The sequence below is a fragment of the Apostichopus japonicus genome, chromosome 15, assembly GCF_037975245.1.
Source record: "Apostichopus japonicus isolate 1M-3 chromosome 15, ASM3797524v1, whole genome shotgun sequence".
Lineage (NCBI taxonomy): Eukaryota > Metazoa > Echinodermata > Holothuroidea > Aspidochirotida > Stichopodidae > Apostichopus > Apostichopus japonicus.
In genome coordinates, this window is record NC_092575.1 from 19,772,193 (window position 1) to 19,794,921 (window position 22,729).

Genomic DNA, 22,729 nt, shown 5'->3' on the forward strand with positions numbered 1-22,729 from the left:
GTATAATATTCGATAGTGCAAGGATGCAACTAAGGCAGAGAAAAGCATTGCATTAGTAGTGTGTTTATTTAACTTATCCCTGATCCATTCCGCAGGTCTTGACCGTCAGCGTCGACGAGGAGAACATCGTCAATTACATCACAAACACCCTGCAAAATGCCGACTTGGCCCTGAAAATAGCAGTCAGAAACAACCTGGGTGGTGCAGACGAGCTCTTCACAAGGAAATTCAACCTTCTCTTTGGACAAGGGAATTACTCCGAGGCCGCCAAAGTTGCTGCCAATGCACCCAAGGTGAGTTCTACTCTTCACCTCTGTTATGTTTCACTTCAGATTGAAAGGAGAGGAATATGATGACACTGATATTGAGGGTAATTTGTGAGGGTTCTACTAGTTGACTTGTGAAAACCTTGAAACATATAATAGCTTTGCCCCTCTCCCCCTCTCCCTCTTCCTCTCCCTCTCCCTCCCCCTGTTGGTGGTGTTGTCACTGTTAGGAAAATTTTATACAGATTGGTCATGAAGCAAAAGAATTGATATAGAAGTTTCTATGTTGTTATGATTTACTTCACTCCTCACTTACCTGTCTCGTCAGAACAACTGCACTCATCTCTTTAACATGTTTAAGAGTGTCCAGTAAAATTGTAAGGTTAACGTGAAGTTCTGACAAAACTGGCCACCATGACCAACTCACTGTGCTATTAGTCTTGTAGGTAAAATTTGCTTTTTTCTGTCTGAGTCATTTTGAGCTCTATTAGGCACCTTTAGGTAGTGTAACAGATCCATCCCCCCCCCCAACCCTCACTTGCCCACTACCACTCTTTTGGTAGTTAAAAGTAACCATAGGTATAGGTGAAGATATTGTGCACAGTGTTTGCTTGTGTCTAGTCATCTGATATATTCGGGTCATCTCTTGTGAATGCTCTGTTGCTTGTTTCCATCCAGGGTATCTTGAGAACCCCACAGACCATCCAGCGGTTCCAGCAAGTGCCCTCTGCAGCAGGACAGACTTCACCCCTCCTCCAATACTTTGGAATCTTGTTAGACCAGGGTCAACTCAACAAGTACGAATCACTGGAACTTTGCAGGCCTGTCCTACAGCAGGGTCGCAAACAGCTCCTGGAGAAATGGCTCAAGGAAGACAAGGTGAGAATCAAACTAAAAGTCTTCTTAATACCTAACTTTGAACATTGATATCAGGAACGACACAAGCGCAGGTCTGTCGGTTGTGTACAAAAAAGAATTAAATTACTTAAAAACATAAAGAAATGTTTTTATGTTCTTCCACTAGTTCTATGATCTTGAAGAGACCCTGCAAAAAAAAGGCTTTCTTGATACAGAGTCATTTTGAATTTGTTGTATCTAACTATATTGATATATTTCCCTACACAAAGCTCATGTTTAAACTGTAACATTGTGGAGTTGATTACTATGGATACTTTTATACCTATATGGAGGCCCCATCCCTGTCTCTTTATCTTGTGTCGTGTCTCATCTACGATGGAGATGTCAATTGTAGTCAAATGTCTTTTATGAAAAGTAAGATTTTCCTGGCAAGAATATGACCTGACTATTTCTCATCTGCCAAACCAGATCATTCATACTAGTCCGTCTTTTTTCTTCTTCAGTTGGAATGTAGCGAAGAGCTGGGTGACCTTGTGAAGACCCATGACCCTACTTTGGCGCTGTCAGTCTACCTACGAGCCAACGTACCACAGAAGGTAAAGAAACATTAATGTCCTGCACTTTGTTATTCTGACACATTTGACCGTGCATTGGAAATAAAAAGACGGATGAATATCCTATATAGATCTTGTAAATATTACCTCAAAAGTAAATGGGAAAGATCAGAAGTTATTTCTAAAATTATTAAGAGTTATGTTTTGGTTGGTGTTCTTATATAGCCAAGGCTATTCCAAGGGTGGCCAGAATCCCATACTGATTTAAACTAACTCCAAAGCTTATGTATTGGCTCAACAGTTCTCACCTGTTTGCAGGTATTTGGTGGTCATATGTGTTTTAATCATTAATGCTGGTCATTTTTCCGAGAAAGAGGATAAACTTATTAGTTGAATAATCCTCCATAGGTGATCCAATGTTTTGCGGAGACTGGTCAATTCCAGAAGATAGTTCTCTATGCCAAGAAGGTCAACTACACCCCAGACTACGTTTTCCTTCTTCGTAATGTGATGCGAGTCAACCCAGAGCAGGGAGCGCAGTTTGCCCAGATGCTGGTGCAGGATGAAGAACCACTGGCAGATATCAACCAGGTAAGAGTTTACTTTTCCACACATCCACTTTTGATCTATGTGAATTCTTGACATGTGCTGTTTGGATGGAGATGTGATTGAATAGAAGAAAACAAGCAATGAATAGGAGATGGCAATGGGGATGAATAATGACAAGGTAGAGGACAATGGACAGTGAGGACAATTGACAGTGAGGACAATGGACAGTGAGGACAATGGACAGTGAGGACAGTGAGGACAGTTAGGACAATAGGCAGTGAAGACAATGGACAGTGAGGACAATGGACAGTGAGGACAATGGACAATGAGAAGGAAAACAAGAACTTCGAAGGGGCTGCAAGATACAAGCAGAGGAGAAATAAGACAAATGGAGAACTAATAATGGCAAGAAAGTATAAAGGGAGCAAAGGAGATGAAAAAGGCATGAGAGGAGAAAAGAAAATTATTTTTGCAGTAGATGAATAGTTTTGTTAACAGTTCTTTTATTGTCTCTTGAAAAGTAGTAAACAATGGTTTATAATCAAAAGTGTACCTCTGAGACTGTCATTACAACTCTACTGCGGACCTTGTCTTGTTCCTTGTCTGTATATCGTTCTCTTGATTCGTTTTCCAGATTGTAGATGTTTTCATGGAGCAGAACATGATCCAACCATGCACTTCCTTCCTCCTGGATGCCCTCAAGAACAACCGCCCCTCGGAGGGTCACCTACAAACTAGACTCCTGGAGATGAACCTCATGAGCGCCCCACAGGTAGCTGATGCCATCCTTGGGAACCAAATGTTTACCCACTACGACAAAGCACATATCGCTCAACTCTGTGAAAAAGCAGGTCTCTTGCAGAGGGTGAGTGTGAAATTGGAGTGGAAAAAAATGGAGTCCCGGTCAATCTTAAAATTGTTAAAACAGTAAAGCAGGCAATGATCATACCCCTATGAGTTGTCATGAAATGCTTGAATAGTAGTTTTCAAAGAAATTGTCCAGGGATAAATGTATGTTTCCATATTGATAATAATAAAAAGCTTGTACCTCAATTAAGAAGATGTAGAGAATAAAAATGATCTCTTTTCATTGAGAGAAATATCTTTCGTGTCATTCACTATTTTCCATCTCGTTTTGTTTACAGGCTTTGGAACACTACACGGATTTGTATGATATCAAACGAGCTGTAGTACACACTCACCTGCTCAACCCAGAGGTAAGAGATCATATTTACTCTTTTTACTAAATTTCAATTATCTCATCAGAGTGATTAATTGGGTCAATCATTGCTCCGATGATCCTCAATCACTCGTAAAGTGAACAAAGATGATGTCTGCTTGTTTCTGTGGAGGTCAAAGGTCCTTTGAGGTCGTGCAAGAGGTCAAAATCTGAAAATCTTGTTAGCACAGTTTACTCTAAAGGGTTAAAAAGCTCTGTGAACTTTGTAACTGTTGTGTATATTCTCTGTGAGAACCAGACCTCTATTGTTATCTGTGGAGGTCAAAGGTCATTTGAGGTCGCACAAGAGGTCAAAATATGAAAACCTTGTTAGCACAGTTTACTCAAAAAAAGACAATTTACTTTGCTACTCGCTTACCTGTCTCCTCACAACCTTAGCACCTTGTTCTACCGTGCCAATAAAGTCCTGGTAAAATAATAACACTGCGCCCTCTATGACCGGACCCCCCGGTCACTGCCCTTCCTTCTCGTTCTACCATTAAAAGTGTCATCACACAGATTTCTCGTAAATATCCAAACCAGTAAGTTTTGGAATTTGTTGTGTATATTCTCTGTGAGTACCAGACCTTTATTGTTATCTGTGGAGGTCAAAGGTCATTTGCAACCAGTTTAACGTTCTCATATGAACGTAACACAGTGTCTGTTTAATTACTATTATGTGATGGGGTCTTGCATTACTTAATCTTTTATGCTTATAATTGTTTGTTTTGACAGTGGTTGGTCAACTACTATTATGGGATGGGGTCTTGCATTGCTAAATGGTTTAATTCTTATTATTGTTTTGTTTTGACAGTGGCTGGTCAACTACTATTATGGGATGGGGTCTTGCATTGCTAAATGGTTTAATTCTTATTATTGTTTTGTTTTGATAGTGGCTGGTCAACTACTTTGGCTCTCTATCCGTGGAGGACTCTCTGGAATGCCTCAAGGCTATGCTGACGGCAAATATCCGTCAAAATCTTCAGATCTGTGTACAAGTGGCCACCAAATACCACGAACAGTTGAGCACCGACTCCCTGATCGACATCTTTGAATCGTTCAAGAGCTTTGAAGGATTATTCTACTTCCTGGGTTCAATTGTAAACTTCAGCCAGGATCCAGAAGTCCACTTCAAGTATATTCAGGTTAGTTTAAGAAAAAGGAAAAATATTCCAATCTGAAAAGAAAATAGCAGTTCCCCAAATTTTTCCAAAACTTTAACCATGTCAGTTTGTTTGGTAATTCCATTTCTTTGGTGTTATTCTCTTAGTCTCAAAAGTCAATCATTTAGTTGCAAAGAATCTTTATTTTTTGTTCAGAGGTTTTTCACTCTCTGCCCATTTTGACCTTTGGATGTGACCCATATACTGCTTAGAAGTAAACTAGAACTGACTGGTATTGATTTTATGCAGTTTATTTGAAAAGACAGCTTGTTATTTGAGAATTTATTCCATCAATAAAAACAATTCTTTAGCATCTAACCTTAAATATTGTTGAAGTACTCCCACGCATCATCTATTATCCACGGTAAAAGTTTCGATTTCAGTTTCTGTGCTAGTGATCACTTTCATATATTGTTTATCTATCTAAGCTTAAACTTACCCTTGATCAATTTGTTCTCGTCAGGCTGCTTGCAAGACAGGACAGATCAAAGAGGTGGAGAGAATCTGCCGTGAGAGCAACTGCTACAACCCAGAAAGTGTCAAGAATTTCCTGAAGGAAGCCAAGCTTACCGATCAATTGCCTCTCATCATCGTCTGTGATCGATTTGACTTTGTTCATGACCTTGTCCTCTACCTCTTCAGAAACAACCTGCAGAAGTATATCGAAATCTACGTACAGAAGGTAAGTTGCACATTCATTGTGTTGTTGGTAGAGAGTGGGGCTGGTTTAGGGATAGGAATGGGGTTGGAATGGGGTTGGTTAAGGGATGAGACTGGTTTAGGGATGAGGTTGGCTTAGGGACAGGACTGGGCTAGGCATGGAGTTGGTTAAGGGATAAGGCTGGTTTAGGGATGGAGCTGTAGGGATAAGGGGCTGGTTTAGTGATGGGACTGGGCTAGGAATAGAGTTGGTTTAGGGATGAGGCTGGTTTAGGGATGAGGCTGGTTTAGGGATGGGGCTGGCATAGGGACAGGACTGTTTAGGGACAGGGCTGTTTTAGGGACGTGGCCGGTTAAGGGACGGGTCTGGTTTAGGGATGGGCTATTCCAACTAACACACGATTGATGGTTCCCTTGTCAAAAAGAGCAAATGGCTGGGCCACATTTTCCAAATTAGCAAAAGAGAAATAAAAAGCTAACTTGATTACTCGTTGCCCCACTTAGCCATGTTTTAGGCAAAAAAGCCAAAGCCAAAATTCTCAGGGAAAAAGTTGTCCCAGATGTTTCATGAGCGACTGTTTTGGGAACGAGAAAACATGATTGATATTTTATCTTGACAAAAGATATAGAAAATGAGAATTCGACTAAGGCTCAAAGTTCCTTGATTGTTGTAAAACTATCAGGAATTTACACTTGAATGATGTCCTTTTGAGAGCAACGCGGTTAATGACTGCCTGTGATTGCTTCTATTTTAGGTCAACCCATCTCGTTTGCCTGTCGTGATTGGAGGATTGCTGGATGTTGACTGCTCAGAAGATGTCATAAAGAACCTCATCATGGTGGTCAGAGGACAGTTCTCAACGGATGAACTGGTGGAAGAAGTAGAGAAGAGAAACAGGTTAGACATTAGCAACATCATCACCCCCTTGTCACCACCCCCACCCCTCCCCCATAAACAGGTTAGACATGAGCAACATCATCAACCCCTTGTCACCACCCCCCACCCCAGAAACAGGTTAGACATTAGCAACATCAGCACCCCCTTGTCACCACCCCCACCCCTCCCCCATAAACAGGTTAGACATGAGCAACATCATCACCCCCTTGTCACCACCCCCACCCCTCCCCCAGAAACAGGTTAGACATGAGCAACATCATCACCCCCTTGTCACCACCCCCACCCCTCCCCCAGAAACAGGTTAGACATTAGCAACATCATCACCCCCTTGTCACCACCCCCACCCCTCCCCCATAAACAGGTTAGACATGAGCAACATCATCACCCCCTTGTCACCACCCCCACCCCTCCCCCAGAAACAGGTTAGACATGAGCAACATCATCACCCCCTTGTCACCACCCCCACCCCTCCCCCAGAAACAGGTTAGACATGAGCAACATCATCACCCCCTTGTCACCACCCCCACCCCTCCCCCAGAAACAGGTTAGACATGAGCAACATCATCACCCCCTTGTCACCACCCCCACCCCTCCCCCAGAAACAGGTTAGACATGAGCAACATCATCACCCCCTTGTCACCACCCCCACCCCTCCCCCAGAAACAGGTTAGACATTAGCAACATCATCACCCCCTTGTCACCACCCTCCCACCACCAAACACCTGAACCAGAGTTTCTGGCACCTAATAAAATAGGTCAACACTGTGTTTATTTTACATAACATTGAAAATTAAAGGCTGATCTAGATCTCCCAGGATATATGCAACCTCTTGTCTACCTGTCCGTGCACTCATTCCTTTGTGTTCATTAATGCTGGTTGCACTTAAGTGTTAGTACAAAAGTAGTGTTAATTCTAAAAGCAAACATTTTTTGGCCACTTCAATTTCTGTCAGCTCATTTTAAAGAGGCTTTGAATGAAGACTATGTAAGTTCTAAGTAAAAATAAGATTGGTGATGCATTTACAAAGCTTCATGTCGTTGAGTAGTAGAGTGTGAGAGCATTACCGTCAATATTTATTCACAAGACCTTGAATCTAACGAGAGGCGGCTATCCGAGTTGTTTTCCATTTCCATGTCCGACTATTGTTCTCACAGGTTGAAGCTCCTCCTCCCCTGGCTGGAGACTCGTATCCACGAGGGAAGCGTGGAACCGGCTACCCACAATGCATTGGCCAAGATCTACATAGACAGCAACAATAACCCTGAAAGATTCTTGCAGTAAGTCATTTGAAAATGGATTAAAACAAATCAAAGTAACAGACTGCAGGGCTGGCTTGGGGTATTTCTTTGCTAATTTACAGCAATAAGTAGTGGTGTGTGTCATGTAGTGAATTCAGCAAACTTCGCACAAGGTGCTAAGTTTCAGTGATGTTGCAGAATGTTTCACTTATAATATTTGGTGGTAATTGCAGTTATGTGCATGCTAATCTGTGTCTTCACATCCTCATAGAGGCTGGTCACGTCTCTGTACAGCCAAGATAACAAAAGTTAAGTCCATCACTCAGTTTGTAGTGTGTGATATTTATGTATTCCATTGTGACTTAGTTGAAAGGTTTATGTAATGGTGGTGCACCAAATCCTTTGGCATTTATGCTGTGGAAAACTGGGACAAAGGTGCATAACTGGTCTCTTTTGGACAAATATTAACTGTTTGAGTATTCTCTGATGAATTCATGAATCATAATAATTTGCCATAAAAATTTACTTCCACTAAAGTATCCACTGTGATGTGCAATATGAAATTTATCGTCTTTGGCAGAGAAAACCAGCATTACGATAGCCTAGTTGTGGGTAAATATTGTGAGAAACGTGATCCACATCTCGCTTGTGTAGCCTACGAAAGAGGACAGTGTGACAGAGAGCTCATCAAAGTGTGTAACGAGAACTCCCTGTTCAAGAGTGAAGCCAGGTACCTGGTTCGTAGACGTGACATGGAGCTCTGGGCCGAGGTTCTGCAAGAGGATAACCCATACAAGAGACAGTTGATTGACCAGGTAGGAGACCACTTTTCTCTCTCTTTTTTTTCTATTTCTTTTTTTCTGTTTGTTTGTTTTAGGTCTTTTTCTGACTGGTTTGTTCTCCTTTTTTACTTGAAGAAAGAATGTGTGAAATATACAAAAGTAGTTACAAAAGACTAATACCAAAGATAGATTTTTTTTTGTTATGAAGTCACTAAGTCAATTGTCAGATCATAGGTTAGCAAAGGTATTAATGAGCACCTGACCAAACCTTATCAGAGGAGATTATGCTAACCTTAAACCTGTAAGATTCACCCGGCACAAGTTACATTTTGTTTCCCTGCATTATCTTTGGCCTTCTTAGATCGTCCAGACAGCACTGACGGAAACTCAAGACCCCGAGGACATCTCTGTGACGGTCAAGGCTTTCATGACTGCTGATCTTCCTAATGAACTTATTGAATTATTAGAAAAGATTGTCCTGGAAAATTCAGTCTTCAGTGACCACCGGTAAGTACTCACAGATGGAGCGATGTAGTTGGAAATGATGTTGTCGGAGAGGCGCAGCAGTGGACAGTGTCATGAAGAGCCGAGACTCCAGGGCGCTAAATTTAAAAAAATGATGTGATGTGAACGAATCTGTCAACCTTTTACCAGTAGAGAATCATACAGGAACCATCCAGAACCCTCACAAGTAGTGCACAAAATTATGAACGCTAAATTACTTTTATTAATTCACACAGTGCTTTATAGGGATGTTTCTTCTGAGTAATATGAACAGTACAATCTTTATGAGATTCAGACATTACAAGTTCACCCTGGTTAGCCCCAGGCTTGGTTGATACCCAAGAAAAAAGGGCAATATTCCGGGTATCGCTCGATCTACAAAGTTACCAAAGATTTTTCCCTTATCTTACTCCGCAAGCTTTTTGGTGAAAGTTAATTCCTGCTGCAGCTGCTTCATTAGCTAAGGCTAAACTGTTTTGACAGTGAGGGTTCTTAAATTAGATCATATCTTTTTAAGAACCATAGAACCATTTGTTAAATATCTGTGAGTTTTCATATGATTTATTCTTGTCATCCAGAAACCTCCAGAACCTGTTGATCCTGACGGCTATTAAGGCTGACCGCACCCGTGTGATGGAGTACATCAACCGATTGGATAACTACGATGCTCCAGACATTGCCAACATTGCCATCGGTAGTGAGCTATATGAAGAGGCCTTCGCCATCTTCAGGAAGTTTGAAGTCAACACCTCAGCCATTCAGGTAACTCATCTGATCAATGATGAATCAGTACAAATTACTGATGTCGTTCACTCTCTACTATTACACTCTTGTTGAAGTTTTTGCTCAAGCGAAAACTTTCAGACTGTGAAGAGTATAGTTCCATTCCGACATGAAGTGTAAGTCGTAACCCATTTGGCATATCCCACGTGCGGTGTGGCTGTCTGCTAACATTGTAAAACGACTGTTTCCGACCAGTGTTGTCAAGATTTGGTATGTCAATAGTGAGCTTGCAAGGTAAACCGGTTTTAGTCACGAACCAGTTTTTTAGTTTTCACGAAACCGTGCAAGCGTAGTCAACAGTGAGCAAATTGCTGAGATGATTGCACCACTGAAAGCATTAACCTAAGCCAGTGTCTCTATATTGGTGTACCATAAGTTTCTCTTTACCTCCCTTTTCCCTTCCCATTCCGCCCCCCCCCCTCACTCCCACTCCAGTCCCCTTTCCATCATACTAAAGTAGGGTTATTGAGCACCTCTCCTCTGGTTACTTTCTCCAGGTCCTTATCGATCACATCAAAAACTTGGACCGTGCATATGAGTTTGCTGAGAGGTGTAACGAACCAGAGGTATGGAGCCAGCTGGCCAAGGCACAGATGGAGTCAGGAATGGTGAAAGAAGCCATCGACTCTTACATCAAGGCAGACGACCCATCCACGTACACAGATGTTGTGGCTGCTGCTTCAGGCTCAGGTAAGATCCACGTCACCAGACTAGGGGGTAATCGAACATAGGGTATGGAACGAACCATCTTAATACACAGGAAAGGAGGAGAGGTGGTGATCATGGAATCATAGACCCTTTTACAGATCTCCTTGGGTCATTCTCCCTTAAAGATTCAAAGGAGCAAACTGAACTGTTTCGCTGTCTTGTGTATTTGATGATGTCTGTCAATTTCTTATCGATTCTTAACGATTTTTTAAGGCATGTCACCATGCTCTATGCAACCAGTGCAATGTCAGTCACCATCTTGTGATTGAAGCAAATTGTAATTTTCTTTCCTTGATTATTGAAAACTTGATTAAAATTCCTTAACTGTTGTCGTCCAAGGTTGCTATTGACTGGAGATTAACCCGTTCTGATCTTACCTTCGTGTTGGAGTAGAGTCTTGTCAGGTCTATGAGAATTGATACAATCTCAAAACATTGGTGACTTAAGTTGGCCTCAATGTGTGTCCCGATAGTCGGCTCCTCTGTGGAAATAAAGAAAGGTATTTCTGCCTGAAATGTTATTTTTGTTTGCATTGGAGTAGAATAATGACTTGTTTAGGTAATCCCTGAAACGGTTTCGGTAACCATTGCCGTTTCTAACGTGCCTCTATATGATTGATTTATGCAGGCAACTGGGAAGATCTAGTCCGCTACTTACAGATGGCTCGTAAGAAGGCCAGAGACACCTTTGTAGAGACCGAGTTGATCTTTGCCTTCGCTAAGACTAACCGCCTAGCAGATCTTGAGGAGTTCATCTCGGGCCCCAACCATGCTCAGATTCAGCAGGTTCGTAATACATTCCTCTCTGTACAACGGCTTCATCCATTCTGGTTTCCTATTTCGTTTGTATTTAAAAGAGAAATATGATGTGAATTAAAATTTGATATTCTCTTGGTAACGACTCTTTCATATTATTGTTTCATGTTGGAATCTTAGGTTGCTTTGTGAATTGTTTGTAATTTTATAACTGTTCACAGTAGGTTAGGTTAGCCAGCATCTTGACAATGTTGAGAAATACAGCTGGAGTCTCCGACACGATTTCAAATTCAACCAGAAAAGTTTGGTTTTTGGCACAAATGAAATCTGTTCAGTCATCTTAGGTAGCTTTGTGAACTGGTTGTAATTTTATAACTGTTCATAGTAGGTTAGATTAGCCAGCATTTTGACAATTTTGAGAAATACAGCTGGAGTCTCCGACACGATTTCAAATTCAACCGCAAAAGTTTGGTTTTTGGCACAAATGGAATCTGTTCAGTCATCTCTCTTTATCATATGATCTTCACGGAAGCATCTTGTCGACTTACCGTATCGTGATCTTTCTTCCCTCAGGTCGGTGACAGATGTTACGATGAGAAGATGTACGAAGCTGCCAAGCTACTCTTCAACAACATATCTAACTTTGCTAGGTTGGCTTCCACCTTGGTCCACCTGGGAGAGTACCAGGCTGCAGTAGATGGTGCACGTAAAGCCAACAGCACCAGGACTTGGAAGGAGGTAAAATAATAGGCAGCATGTACAAAAAAACAATTGAAGTACAAAGATAGAAACTTGATGAGTGTTCTGTACATTGTTTGTTAGTCTGTCACTCTGTGAACTCTTCACATTCTAGAAGGTTCTTTGTTTGGGGTGGGGGGGGGGGACTTTTCGAGTATTTGCGAAACTTGTACCATATTCTGCCTAGTAGTGGGATGTCATAAAACAGTTAACTATCTTTTGTGAAATTGGAATTGATGTGATGTCTCTTAAAGGCAGCGGTTATGGTAATAAACAACCTCTCTACAAAAGCTGGTCCTATTTCTATTTTTTTATAGTGATTCTGCCCAATAGTTCACTGCTGTGATATAATCTTACATAGCAACTAGCAGCGTCAGTGACGATGGATATGTCATGAACAATCTAATGTTGCATCTTGTATCGATGTGTCACCCGCAAATTATTTAATGCGACTCATTGAGTGCCTCCAAATAAGGTATACGCTTCAGACTATCTGAAGCAGTTGATGTCAAAGGTCACTTGACTTATTTCCTTTTGTCACTAAACTTCTCTACTTCCCATGATTAGCAGTTTCCAGAAGAGTGAGTTCTCCATGTTGACTTCTCTTTTGCAACCTCTAATACGAGCTTATTTTCCCACCAGGTCTGCTTTGCCTGTGTGGACGGTGAAGAGTTCCGCCTAGCCCAGATGTGTGGCCTCCACATCGTGGTCCACGCCGACGAACTAGAGGAGTTGATCAATTACTACCAGGATCGAGGATACTTTGAGGAACTGATCCAACTTCTGGAGGCGGCTCTGGGTCTGGAGAGAGCTCACATGGGCATGTTCACCGAACTGGCCATTCTTTACTCCAAATACAAGCCTAGTAAGATGAGGGAACACTTGGAACTCTTCTGGTCCAGAGTAAACATTCCAAAGGTAAAAAAAGCAACTTTACTTTCGGATTCTCTGTTTGTAGTTTATCAGTTGTCATCATTTATTATTCCTCATTTTGTGTTATGTTAGCTCTGTGTGGATCTTCACATACCAAGAGTTGGCTGCGAAATATCTGTTATATCATATCCTAGTTCTGTCACGCTGAAAAACACAACAATACCGACTTACAAAAAAAAGAGGGGCCAAGCAAATAACCCCCAATCTTATGGTTAGTAGAAATACTTATTTGCAGTATATAACTAAGAGTGCCTTTAGAAGAAATATAAAAATGAAATGTTATTAATTGTTTAGGGAGGAATACTATTTGTTACCCTGCTATGCTACCTTTCGATTTGAAGTTTTTGTTCACAACCGCTATATCCCTCTGTAATGCACTCTCAGTGTTTCATATGTAAGTGAGCTCACCTGTGGAATAAATATTTATAGCTTCATGCTTAGTATGTAGATCCTCCTTATTAACCACAAGTACCTTGGGTGAGCACAGTTCATCTCCTATTAGATACAGGGCAAGGTGTCACTAAGCCTGTAGGCTCTCTGTTTATCGTATATTGTCCTATGATATATGATGTAGCCTATGTTGCTAGTGTAACATTGATATAGTCTGCAGTGCGATGGCGAAGTGAAGAACCATTCTTCTCGTCTTCCATTCATCCTCCCTATCACTACTCCATTTTCTCTTTGATTTTCCTGCTAAATGCTGTACTGTGTTTTTCATATTTGATCTTTCTTCAGGTCCTGAGGGCAGCTGAGCAAGCGCATTTATGGGCAGAGCTTGTTTTCCTGTATGACAAATATGAAGAATTTGACAACGCCATTGTCACAATGATGGCCCACCCCACAGATGCTTGGAGGGAGAATCATTTCAAAGATATTATTCCAAAGGTAAAGTGTTTGTGGCAATTTAGAAGATTCTGTGTTCTGTAGGATCATTGTTGAAGTGTGAAAGGTAGGATACTGGACTGAGGGAGATGGGGTGGGGGTGGTAGGGGGGGGGGGAAGATGGGACCAGTGTATTGGGAGGTTAGCTAAGATAACGTCAACAATGACAGGTCAGAGATAACATTCTCCTCTCAGGCTTGGTACTTTATAATTATGCCGTGATAATTTATTGATCCCACCACTTCAGCTTCAGATTGAATATGTCTATTTCATTTTTGGAAAATTTTCTCTCAAAATTTCAAGAAGATATTTTAAACTACATCATGGTGTAAGCTTGGTAACTACTCTTATTTTTCCACCTCTTTGGTTTATGCAGGTAGCCAACATTGAGCTTTATTACAAAGCCATTCAGTTCTATCTTGACTACAAACCAATGCTTCTAAATGACCTTCTCACCGTCCTTATACCAAGAATGGACCACACCAGAGCTGTGGGTCTCTTCAGCAAACTGAATCAACTGCCACTCGTTAAGCCATATCTCAGACAGGTAAGAACCGCTTAATTTACTAGGGTTTACTCCCAGTGAATCCATGAACAACAAGCACCAGAGAAAAGTCTTGTAGGTATCTCAAGGTAGCTACAAAATTACCTTAAGTTCAGGCTCTTTGCATTAGGTTTCAATCAAATTTAATACTGTAAGGTTTTAAAATCTCAATCACGATGTTGTTCGTTAGTTCAATTAGTAAAAGTTGATTTCTAACAGTGAAGCAACCTGTTAAAAAGTAAACATGAAATAATCTCTCTAAGGATGTTCGATTTGATGAGAAATGTACAAAACATGTAAAAAGTACTTTATGATTAACATAAAATAATTTAAATAAGTTACTGTTGCTCCTCTTTCAAGTTATATATTTTTTGGGCATTTTTTTGTCCTGTTTTGTGAATAATTAATTGCTCATGGCCTGAATCTTTCCAACAAAGAAAACATATGTAACTGATTAACCTTCATAGCAGAATGTAAGAACAGCATTGATGGCAAGAGGAAAGGCCATCCCTTGAAACAAATTGACTATTCTATTTCTCTTGGATTAAAACAGGTACAGAACCACAACAACAAGGCCATCAACGATGCCCTGAACAACCTCTTGATCGACGAGGAAGACTACCAGGGTCTCAGAGCGTCCATTGATGCCTTTGATAACTTTGACAACATCGCCCTCGCTCAGAAACTGGAGAAACACGAACTGATCGAATTCCGCAGAATCGCCGCCTACCTATACAAGAGGAACAACCGTTGGGCTCAAGCTGTGGAACTGTGCAAAAAGGATAGACTGTTCAAGGTATGTGGTGCTTGCTCAAAGACAGAGAAAGGGGGTGGGGTGGGGGGGGGGGAGAGGAGGAGAGGAAGGGGTTAGTCTTTGTCGTCAGTGCCAGAGGAGGTCTAAAGTCATTAATGTTGATTTGAAGGTGAATGTTTGGATCTCTGATGTCATTATCTTGCTCTTACATGGATATATTGTTTGATACTAACATCATTTTATCAATCATAGCCTCCATACTAACAATATGGAAGTAATGCCAGTGGGTGGGTGGGTGGGCAGCCTCTGCCATTTTCAGGATAGGTATCCTGCTTGTTGATGATCAAAAGATAGATGCTTGTTTGTTGGTTGCAAAGAATCAAACTCCATGACTCTTAGCACTCTTGAGGAGTGGTGAGTTTTTAAAGGAGCCACATAACCCAACCATCATTATTGGAAAGTTTGACAAATTATTGTCATGAAAAATTTCAACAAAACAACTAAGGAAAATGGTATTTAATTTTGATATATATTATCCCCATCACACACAAGGCTGAAGACTTGATCAAGTCTAAATATGAATAAATATGACATCGTTGAGCCACGTGTGCGTCAAGTTTCAATGTTTTCCTCAAACTTCTGTCGTCATCAGGATGCAATGGAGTACGCCTCAGAGTCACGAGAGACAGAAATAGCGGAGGAGCTGATCGCTTGGTTCCTGGATCAGGATAACTTTGAGTGCTTCAGCGCATCTCTCTTCAACTGCTTCGATCTCTTGAGGCCCGATGTGATCTTGGAGCTGTCTTGGAGGCATAACATCATGGACTTTGCTATGCCATATATGGTGCAAGTAGTCAGGGAATATTTAACAAAGGTAAACTCAAAAAATCATACTGAAATATTATTCTTATAAGAAGACAAATGCAATGTTTCTAACTGTTGTTGGGGGAAGGGGAAACATTCATCTAAACTGAGGAAAGGGGTTTTAAGCTCTTATTTTTGACCGAAAAAAATAATGGTACATATAGATTGTGGTCACGAATGTATCTATTTTAATACTTCTTTGCAGAAGTTATTCTTCCAAAGTAATGGTACGGAAGTTGTTAACGAGCTTCCATATCTTGCAAGTATTTAGATGAGTGACAGTGTCTCATATTGGGTGAATATAGAGTGCACACAAACATCATGGATGGTTTTAAGTACATTTTATTGACCTCTGATATTGACCTCCGATTGACCTGATATTGACCTCTGATAGAAGGTCACTTGAGTGTAGCCAAAACGTCGCTCATGTTTTTCATTCTCCATTCGTCATTAGGCTGTGACCTGTGTATCAGTCGTGACGGTATAAGTACATCGTAATTTATCTGATAAATTCAAGAGTGAAATCTAGTTCATTGCAGACAGTATTATTTTGTACATCAGATCAGATGTAGCAAGCAATACTGATGAACCAGAGGCTGTTAGTCTCAAATTCTCATTTAGGTAAGACTTTTGCTAAACGGAACCTCACTAGTTAGTATGCTTTAATTACCTCATCTTGTCCATCGTCAGGTTGACAAACTTGCTGAATCAGAGAAGGAGAGGAAAGAGGAAGCATCGGAGGCACCAGCCGGTATGGTCATAGGTGAGTAGATGCCGGGGGGGGGGAGGGAGTTTATCCATTGGGGCATAAAATAGACCCAGTAGGATGCTGCTTTCATTCTAAATTGTATGGCTGTATTAGGAGTTCCAACTTTTTGACTTATTTGAAACTGTTTTTAAACGTTATCCACAAGTAGTGCTTTTTTTGAAGGTGACTGCAGAGAGAGGTATTTGCACTTGGAACATTGATCTGTGGCTTTGTATGTTTCAAACTTTAAAGCAGCGTTAAATGTATTGGTGTGCAGTTTTACCAAACCATCTTTCCTGCATGTTACTCAAAACTAGATTGATATTATGAATAGTGTTGAGGAAGCTGAAGATTTTTCCCCTCTATTAGATGTTTTTTTTTTAATCAAGCATGGGTTCATTCAAGTATATAACTCAACATTGCCTCACTCAGATACCTTTCAGATCAGTATTTATGGAAATTTTGCAAAGGAAATCAGAAATGTTTTATCAAATTCTTTTGACTTTTTATTCATTGTACGATGTGAAACTTGAGTAGTCTAGCTAATGGATCAAGCTCAGGTGATAAAAAGAAGCTGCTTTTTGAAAGGAAAGCCACACACCTTACTAGTCTCTGAGATCTTTGAGTTGTGATGACTTTGCAAGGGGAATTGGGGGATGTTTCGTGGGGGTGGAGGGGGGGGGATTGGGAGGTCGTGGTGATTTAAGGCTGTCAGTAACTCTGGCATTGATTGCTCTGTTAAAAAAATTCAGACTAAAAATATGCTGTTTGATATTGATTGAAATATTGCAGAAGAGTGTGATTGGGTGATTGTGTTGGTACTCTCCTTTGGAGCCTGTTTGGTTTCCTGCTATTAAATCGATGTATTATTTAGTGTTGTTACTGTTGCTTTATCGAATGTGTGTTCTCATTTACAGGTGAAAGCCAACTGATGATCGCCGCACCACCCGTTATGGGAATGGCTCCAGGCATGGCGCCCGGTATGGTCCCAGGCATGGTCCCCGGAATGCAGCCAGGGATGCCACCTCAGCCTGGCATGTACGGAGGGATGTGATGTACAAATTATTTTTTAAACTTGCAAAAAAAATCATTTACTTCTATTATCAGTTGGTAGTATTTAGCACTATGAACCACCCTCATACCTGAGGAGGGAGGAGGAGGAGAGATGAGGAGAGGAAGGAGAAGATAGGATAGGAGAATTGGAATTGTCAGAATTGGAGAACCAATGAGCTTTATCCAGAGTCACTTCGATGTGAATCATAAGGCGTTGTTTTCGTAGGGAGGCCTGGGCGCGCATGGTCTCTGTAAAGGGCTGTCTTTCTTTGAGACACTTCCTCACAATTTGTATCATGTTTGCTTTCCAAATAAGAGATGAAAAATATTATTATTAAAAAAAAAGAAAAAAAAAGCTGTAACCGTTCATTTCTTAACTTTTTATGAATTTCTGCTGTGAAGAGAATAAAAAAAAAAGATTCAAAACTCTTTTAAAATTTTTCTATCGAAATCCAGGAAAGAACTTGTGGTCTGTTATCTATAGAATTATTCATATTAACATGAAGAAGAAGAAGAAGAAATGGAAGGAATTGTATTTTTATTTAATTTTTTGTGTTTGACAATTTGGCCAATATTTTGACAGCAAAGCATACTGTTTTTTTATGGGTGTCTGTTGTAAGAGAAATGGACTAACATGGTGATGAATATAGTCGAAGAAGGGTGAACATGTATAGTAGCAATTTAATGTAATTCTGGAAGAAATGAGAAATTTAAACCAGTGAACCTTAAGAAGTAAATTACGGATTTGTTAACATAATTCTTGAATGTATTGTAAGGGGAGATGATCTGATGTAGGTAGATAAGGAAAATGTGAACAAAAGCACATATGAAACCAACGACCAAATAAGGAGCTTCTTGGTGAGAATGTGTGATGGAGTTCCAGATGATTAATTTGGGACTTTTGTGGACCTCGGCGTTGTTAATATTTGATGTTTCTTTGGAATGTGGTTGGTTCAAGAAAGGATCGTAGAGAGAAGGAATATTTATGGTAGATGGTAGCTAGGAAACCCAATCCTTTTATCTTTTGATTTGTCGTTAGAAGCTTAGAAGCATTAACAAAAAGAAAGTATATTTGCACTGCCTATATTAGCTGAAGGGGCCATGGGGGGGGGGGGGTGTAGAGCAGTACTTAAAATTGATTGGAAATATGAAATTTCAGACTGGAATAAGCAGTATAAAATGGAATGTATATTAGATTGAGCATGCTACAAAAAAAAAAAAAACACAAAATTACCTTAGAAAATATTGCTTGATGCAGAAGCATCTTTTACACAAAAATAACTGCGTTGAAAATGTGAAACAAACTATATCAAAAGTTTTGTTATAGTTGTTTTTTAGTCAGAGATTTGGATATTTATGAATCAGCTGATGTAGAAAACTTATACCGAAGTGGTAGGTTTTTTGGGATAACCTACCTGGAAGCTATCGCATATAACTTTCTCTTAAATGTATTCACCTTTTTGTGAAACTTTAAAATCAAACAGAACAAGTTTCAGATACTTGAGAGCGATCTCAACATTTTATAAATGATTGAATAACTCAATCAAAAGCTTGTTGATGGATTCACCACGGGCGGATTTCGTTTGCCTCGTCATTCTGTCCACAATGCACTCCTTTTCTTGTTTGGTTTCTTTCTGATCCAGCTTTCTGTCTATCACAGGCAGACATTTCATTGTATTCAGCTGCTGCTTAGGTGACCAGCAAACTAGAGAATGGTTCTCGACAGAGCATCCTCTCAATCAGGGCGCGATGAAATGAAGTCATCTTAAAAGGACGCCCAAAGTGTGAACTTATATAACAAATAATCATCGGCTACTCCACAATAGTTTTTGAAATTCAAATTCGGTAGTCGAAGACTCCATCAGTCATCTTTCACTCTTTATATTAATTCTTATTCTTTTTAGTTTTCTATTTTGTTTTCTTTGGGAGGAAGGGGTGGGGGAGGGGGAGGGGGGTAATTTGATTCTTATTGTAACTCTAATTAGCATGGCAATATCATGAAGAATTTAGGAAATAAAAATTTCAGTCTATACTTTTTAGTTTCAGCGTTAATTATGTTGTCTACGTGGTTGGTTATTTGGTGGATTGTTTGTTTTGTTTTTTTCTTCAGCCATTGTTTCTTGGCAGATAATTTCAAAACCACTTGTTGCTTCAGCTGTGTATCTTACTTGTTACCATGTCCCTCCCTACTACAACAACAGAGAAATAAATGTACGTTATGTGATAAATCAATATATATATGCTTTATATTTGCCTATCCTTGATTTCTGATCAACTTGGGGCTCCAGTGGGCACCCTTTGGGGGGGGGGGGGTTTGCTATCAATAACAAACCCTATTGGGGTGCTAATGGTGGACAGCATTGCAGTCCCTTACAGTGCTGGAGTATCACAGAGAAGAAAAGTTGGTGCTTTAGCAGTCCCGACTTTGTTAATAATGATATGTATTGTATGTATGTTCGCGAAGAAGCCATCATTGGCTTATCAAAGCCGCAAGCTGACCGAAGTCAGTCTCTTAGATTCATATTTAACATCTATGATTATTAATTGTCAACAACTCTGTAACTGGATGACATACATTAATCTTGTAGTGACTCAACTCTGGACCTTATGATTGAAAGGCACCGGCTAACACTCCTAGCCACAATTGTGTGTACATTACTACGATACACAGCAGTCCCAGAGCGACTAGTAGTTAACTCAACTGTAATAAAGTGGTGCTTGGGATTGGCACCATTGCAGTCCCTTACAGTCTTGGACTAGTACAGAGGGACAAATATTATTATTATTATACACAGTAGTCCACATTGTGCAGGTAGATACTTACAGCAACCTTTACTGTAGGAATGCAAAGGATGAACATCCCATCACTCTAATCACTAACAGTGCTGACCTCAACTTTCAACGTCCATGAATTCCATATTTTCATTAATAATTACAGAGACATTCATTTTTTTTCCTTCAAGATCTTGAATGTTAAATTCTCGTTTATTTTTCTCATATTCAATTCAACAACATTTAAGGGCTGTGAATGACATCTTATAACAAAACGGCAATCCTTAGTGGCCATTCTCGGGCTTAGCTAGACCGTGTTGAGGTCATACACTTGCAACACTCTTGCAACAGAGTTATATTAGAGGAAGTCAACCAGGTAGAACTTGGGCACAAAAAAATTCAACTTTATTTCACCAAACCAATTGCATTCTCAGCCCAAGTTCCCCCACCCACCTCCCCCTCCCATTAATATCTCTCCTCCCCCTCAACTGATGGTATAATCTCTCAGTATAACCTGCCGCTCTGATCTTGTCAGAAATGCTTACCTTAGTTTAAAATTTTCCAAATCATTTAAATTTAGTTTTAACTGAAGCTGAGGGTAAAACACTTCTTACAGGCATTCTCTGGTGACATTTGATAGGGATAATTTGTGAAAAGAGAAACTTTTCCCATTACATGTCATCTATATCCTGTCCCTAAATTCCATTCGTACCTCAAGAAATCAGTTTTGTTTTGTTACTTTTGTTATAAAATACCTCGTTTTCCTCAAGATCACAGAATGATGTGAAGTGGGCAAGACTCTTTGTTAACTTTTTTAAATTGACGAACTTGTCTGGGATTGGAATTTGAAAAGTTTGCGTATCTTAGAGCTTGTATAATACTTGTATAGAGCTTGTACTTGTATAATACTTGTATAGAGCTTGTATAGAGCTTGTATAGAGCTTGTATAATAGAGCTTGTATAATACTTGTAGAGCTTGTATAATACTTGTAGAGCTTGTATAATACTTGTAGAGCTTGTATAATACTTGTAGAGCTTGTGTAGAGCTTGTATAATACGTGTAGAGCTTGTATAATACTTTGTCGTCTATAGAAAACAGCATACAAAGTTATTTAAATCTCCCATACATCTGTGTCAACATTGTGAAGAAAGAACAGCTATATGTGTAATCAATTTGCCAAGATGACATCACAGATTTCCTATCATGCACTGTATTTCTGGAGGAATAACCTTTCTTGAAAATTCATATCTTCCAAACGCAGTATGCTATTGAAATGCACTTTTCACTTCCAAATACATTTTTTTGTTGAAACCATCAAATTCAGTCACCAGCATACGCTTTAAATTCATAGTGGAACAACTGTAACAGTGTGAAATGTGTCGTAGCTCAACAGGCATTAGATCGATACTGTGTCCTTTTCCACATAATTCTTCTATATGTACTGGTTATCATTATTATCCATTAGCCAAACCCTAGGCTAGCCTTCCTGGAATTATTACAAAGAATAAATCTTCCGGATTTTAAGTCACCCACACCCCCCCCCACCCCCCGCCCAGAGTTCTCGACTTCTAAAACCACTAAACTAAAGGGACATGACAGGGTCTGTAATGTAATATTTTAAGGAATCTAGGCTAATAGCCATCAATTTCACAGATGAATGCCTTCTCCTCAGAGCAGAAATGGTCATTCCAAAGTCCAGGATGAAGGAAGTTGGTCTCCAAGCATCTCTCTTCACTCTCGTAGTTACTCGGTTCCCCATAACGAAAGTTGTCAAAGTTCCATGATTCCTCAGTATCCCACATGAACTCGGCTAAAGGAAACAAAAAATGTGTAATGTTACGTTCAAATGTGAATAGACAAATTATTCTTATTAAATGTTCGTTTCCATATATTAGATTGATATAGCTGGACTACACGAAAGAGTGATGTGGCTATACGGTCGTGACTCTTATGTACGGGGGTATGAGGTTCCTCCCTCAGAGACCCCCCACCACCCCCTCCCATTTCCAACTCATTACGATTTCAATTATATATATAGGCCTAATTGAAATCGTAGTGAGTTGGAAAACCAAGAACAGTGGAAAAACTTCCAGCCTCCACCGGGATTCGAAATTTCGAACCCGGGCCTCCCGCTTTGTATGCGGACACCCTAACCACTAGGCTATGGACGCTGATTGTAGGCTATGTCCAGAGGTTCGAAACCGGTAAGGAAGGTCGTATAATTCCACTTTTGGCGTTTGTCACCTGTATCGAACAATACTAGTTCTGTTTTGGTGACATATTTGCCTTACTCTATAGAGATCAAACATGATGTTAACCAACTCGAATTCATTTATATATAATCAAAGTTTAGGCGTCAAATGATACATTCTAATACATATTAGACTTCAAATAATTTATAAATGCAAGGTTGTGGTAATGAATACTTTTATATTATACCCGACTGAACGTTTTTAAAAAAATATTTTCCCTGACTAACGATGGAGGTATACTAGGGGTCAT

General features: G+C 40.1%; 2 protein-coding genes across 2 annotated transcripts in view; one reads left to right on the plus strand and one right to left on the minus strand.

Moving 5' to 3' along the window:
- Positions 1–19,686, plus strand: part of LOC139980455 (clathrin heavy chain 1-like) — a 34,413-nt gene extending 14,727 nt beyond the window's left edge. The window contains exons 7-29 of the mRNA XM_071992052.1: positions 96–293; positions 945–1,145; positions 1,628–1,720; positions 2,087–2,269; positions 2,862–3,092; positions 3,373–3,444; positions 4,340–4,591; positions 5,073–5,291; positions 6,025–6,167; positions 7,323–7,445; positions 7,987–8,221; positions 8,550–8,695; positions 9,271–9,454; positions 9,973–10,165; positions 10,811–10,968; positions 11,512–11,676; positions 12,319–12,594; positions 13,345–13,494; positions 13,868–14,038; positions 14,589–14,831; positions 15,442–15,663; positions 16,344–16,416; positions 17,319–19,686. Coding sequence (XP_071848153.1) covers positions 96–293; positions 945–1,145; positions 1,628–1,720; positions 2,087–2,269; positions 2,862–3,092; positions 3,373–3,444; positions 4,340–4,591; positions 5,073–5,291; positions 6,025–6,167; positions 7,323–7,445; positions 7,987–8,221; positions 8,550–8,695; positions 9,271–9,454; positions 9,973–10,165; positions 10,811–10,968; positions 11,512–11,676; positions 12,319–12,594; positions 13,345–13,494; positions 13,868–14,038; positions 14,589–14,831; positions 15,442–15,663; positions 16,344–16,416; positions 17,319–17,455 — 4,068 coding nt within the window. The 3' untranslated portion in view covers positions 17,456–19,686. The remainder of the gene's footprint in view (positions 1–95; positions 294–944; positions 1,146–1,627; positions 1,721–2,086; positions 2,270–2,861; positions 3,093–3,372; positions 3,445–4,339; positions 4,592–5,072; positions 5,292–6,024; positions 6,168–7,322; positions 7,446–7,986; positions 8,222–8,549; positions 8,696–9,270; positions 9,455–9,972; positions 10,166–10,810; positions 10,969–11,511; positions 11,677–12,318; positions 12,595–13,344; positions 13,495–13,867; positions 14,039–14,588; positions 14,832–15,441; positions 15,664–16,343; positions 16,417–17,318) is intronic.
- LOC139980454 (uncharacterized) overlaps positions 17,776–22,729 on the minus strand; it is a 44,647-nt gene continuing 39,693 nt past the window's right edge. Inside the window, exon 29 of the mRNA XM_071992051.1 lies at positions 17,776–22,037. Coding sequence (XP_071848152.1) covers positions 21,859–22,037 — 179 coding nt within the window. The 3' untranslated portion in view covers positions 17,776–21,858. The remainder of the gene's footprint in view (positions 22,038–22,729) is intronic.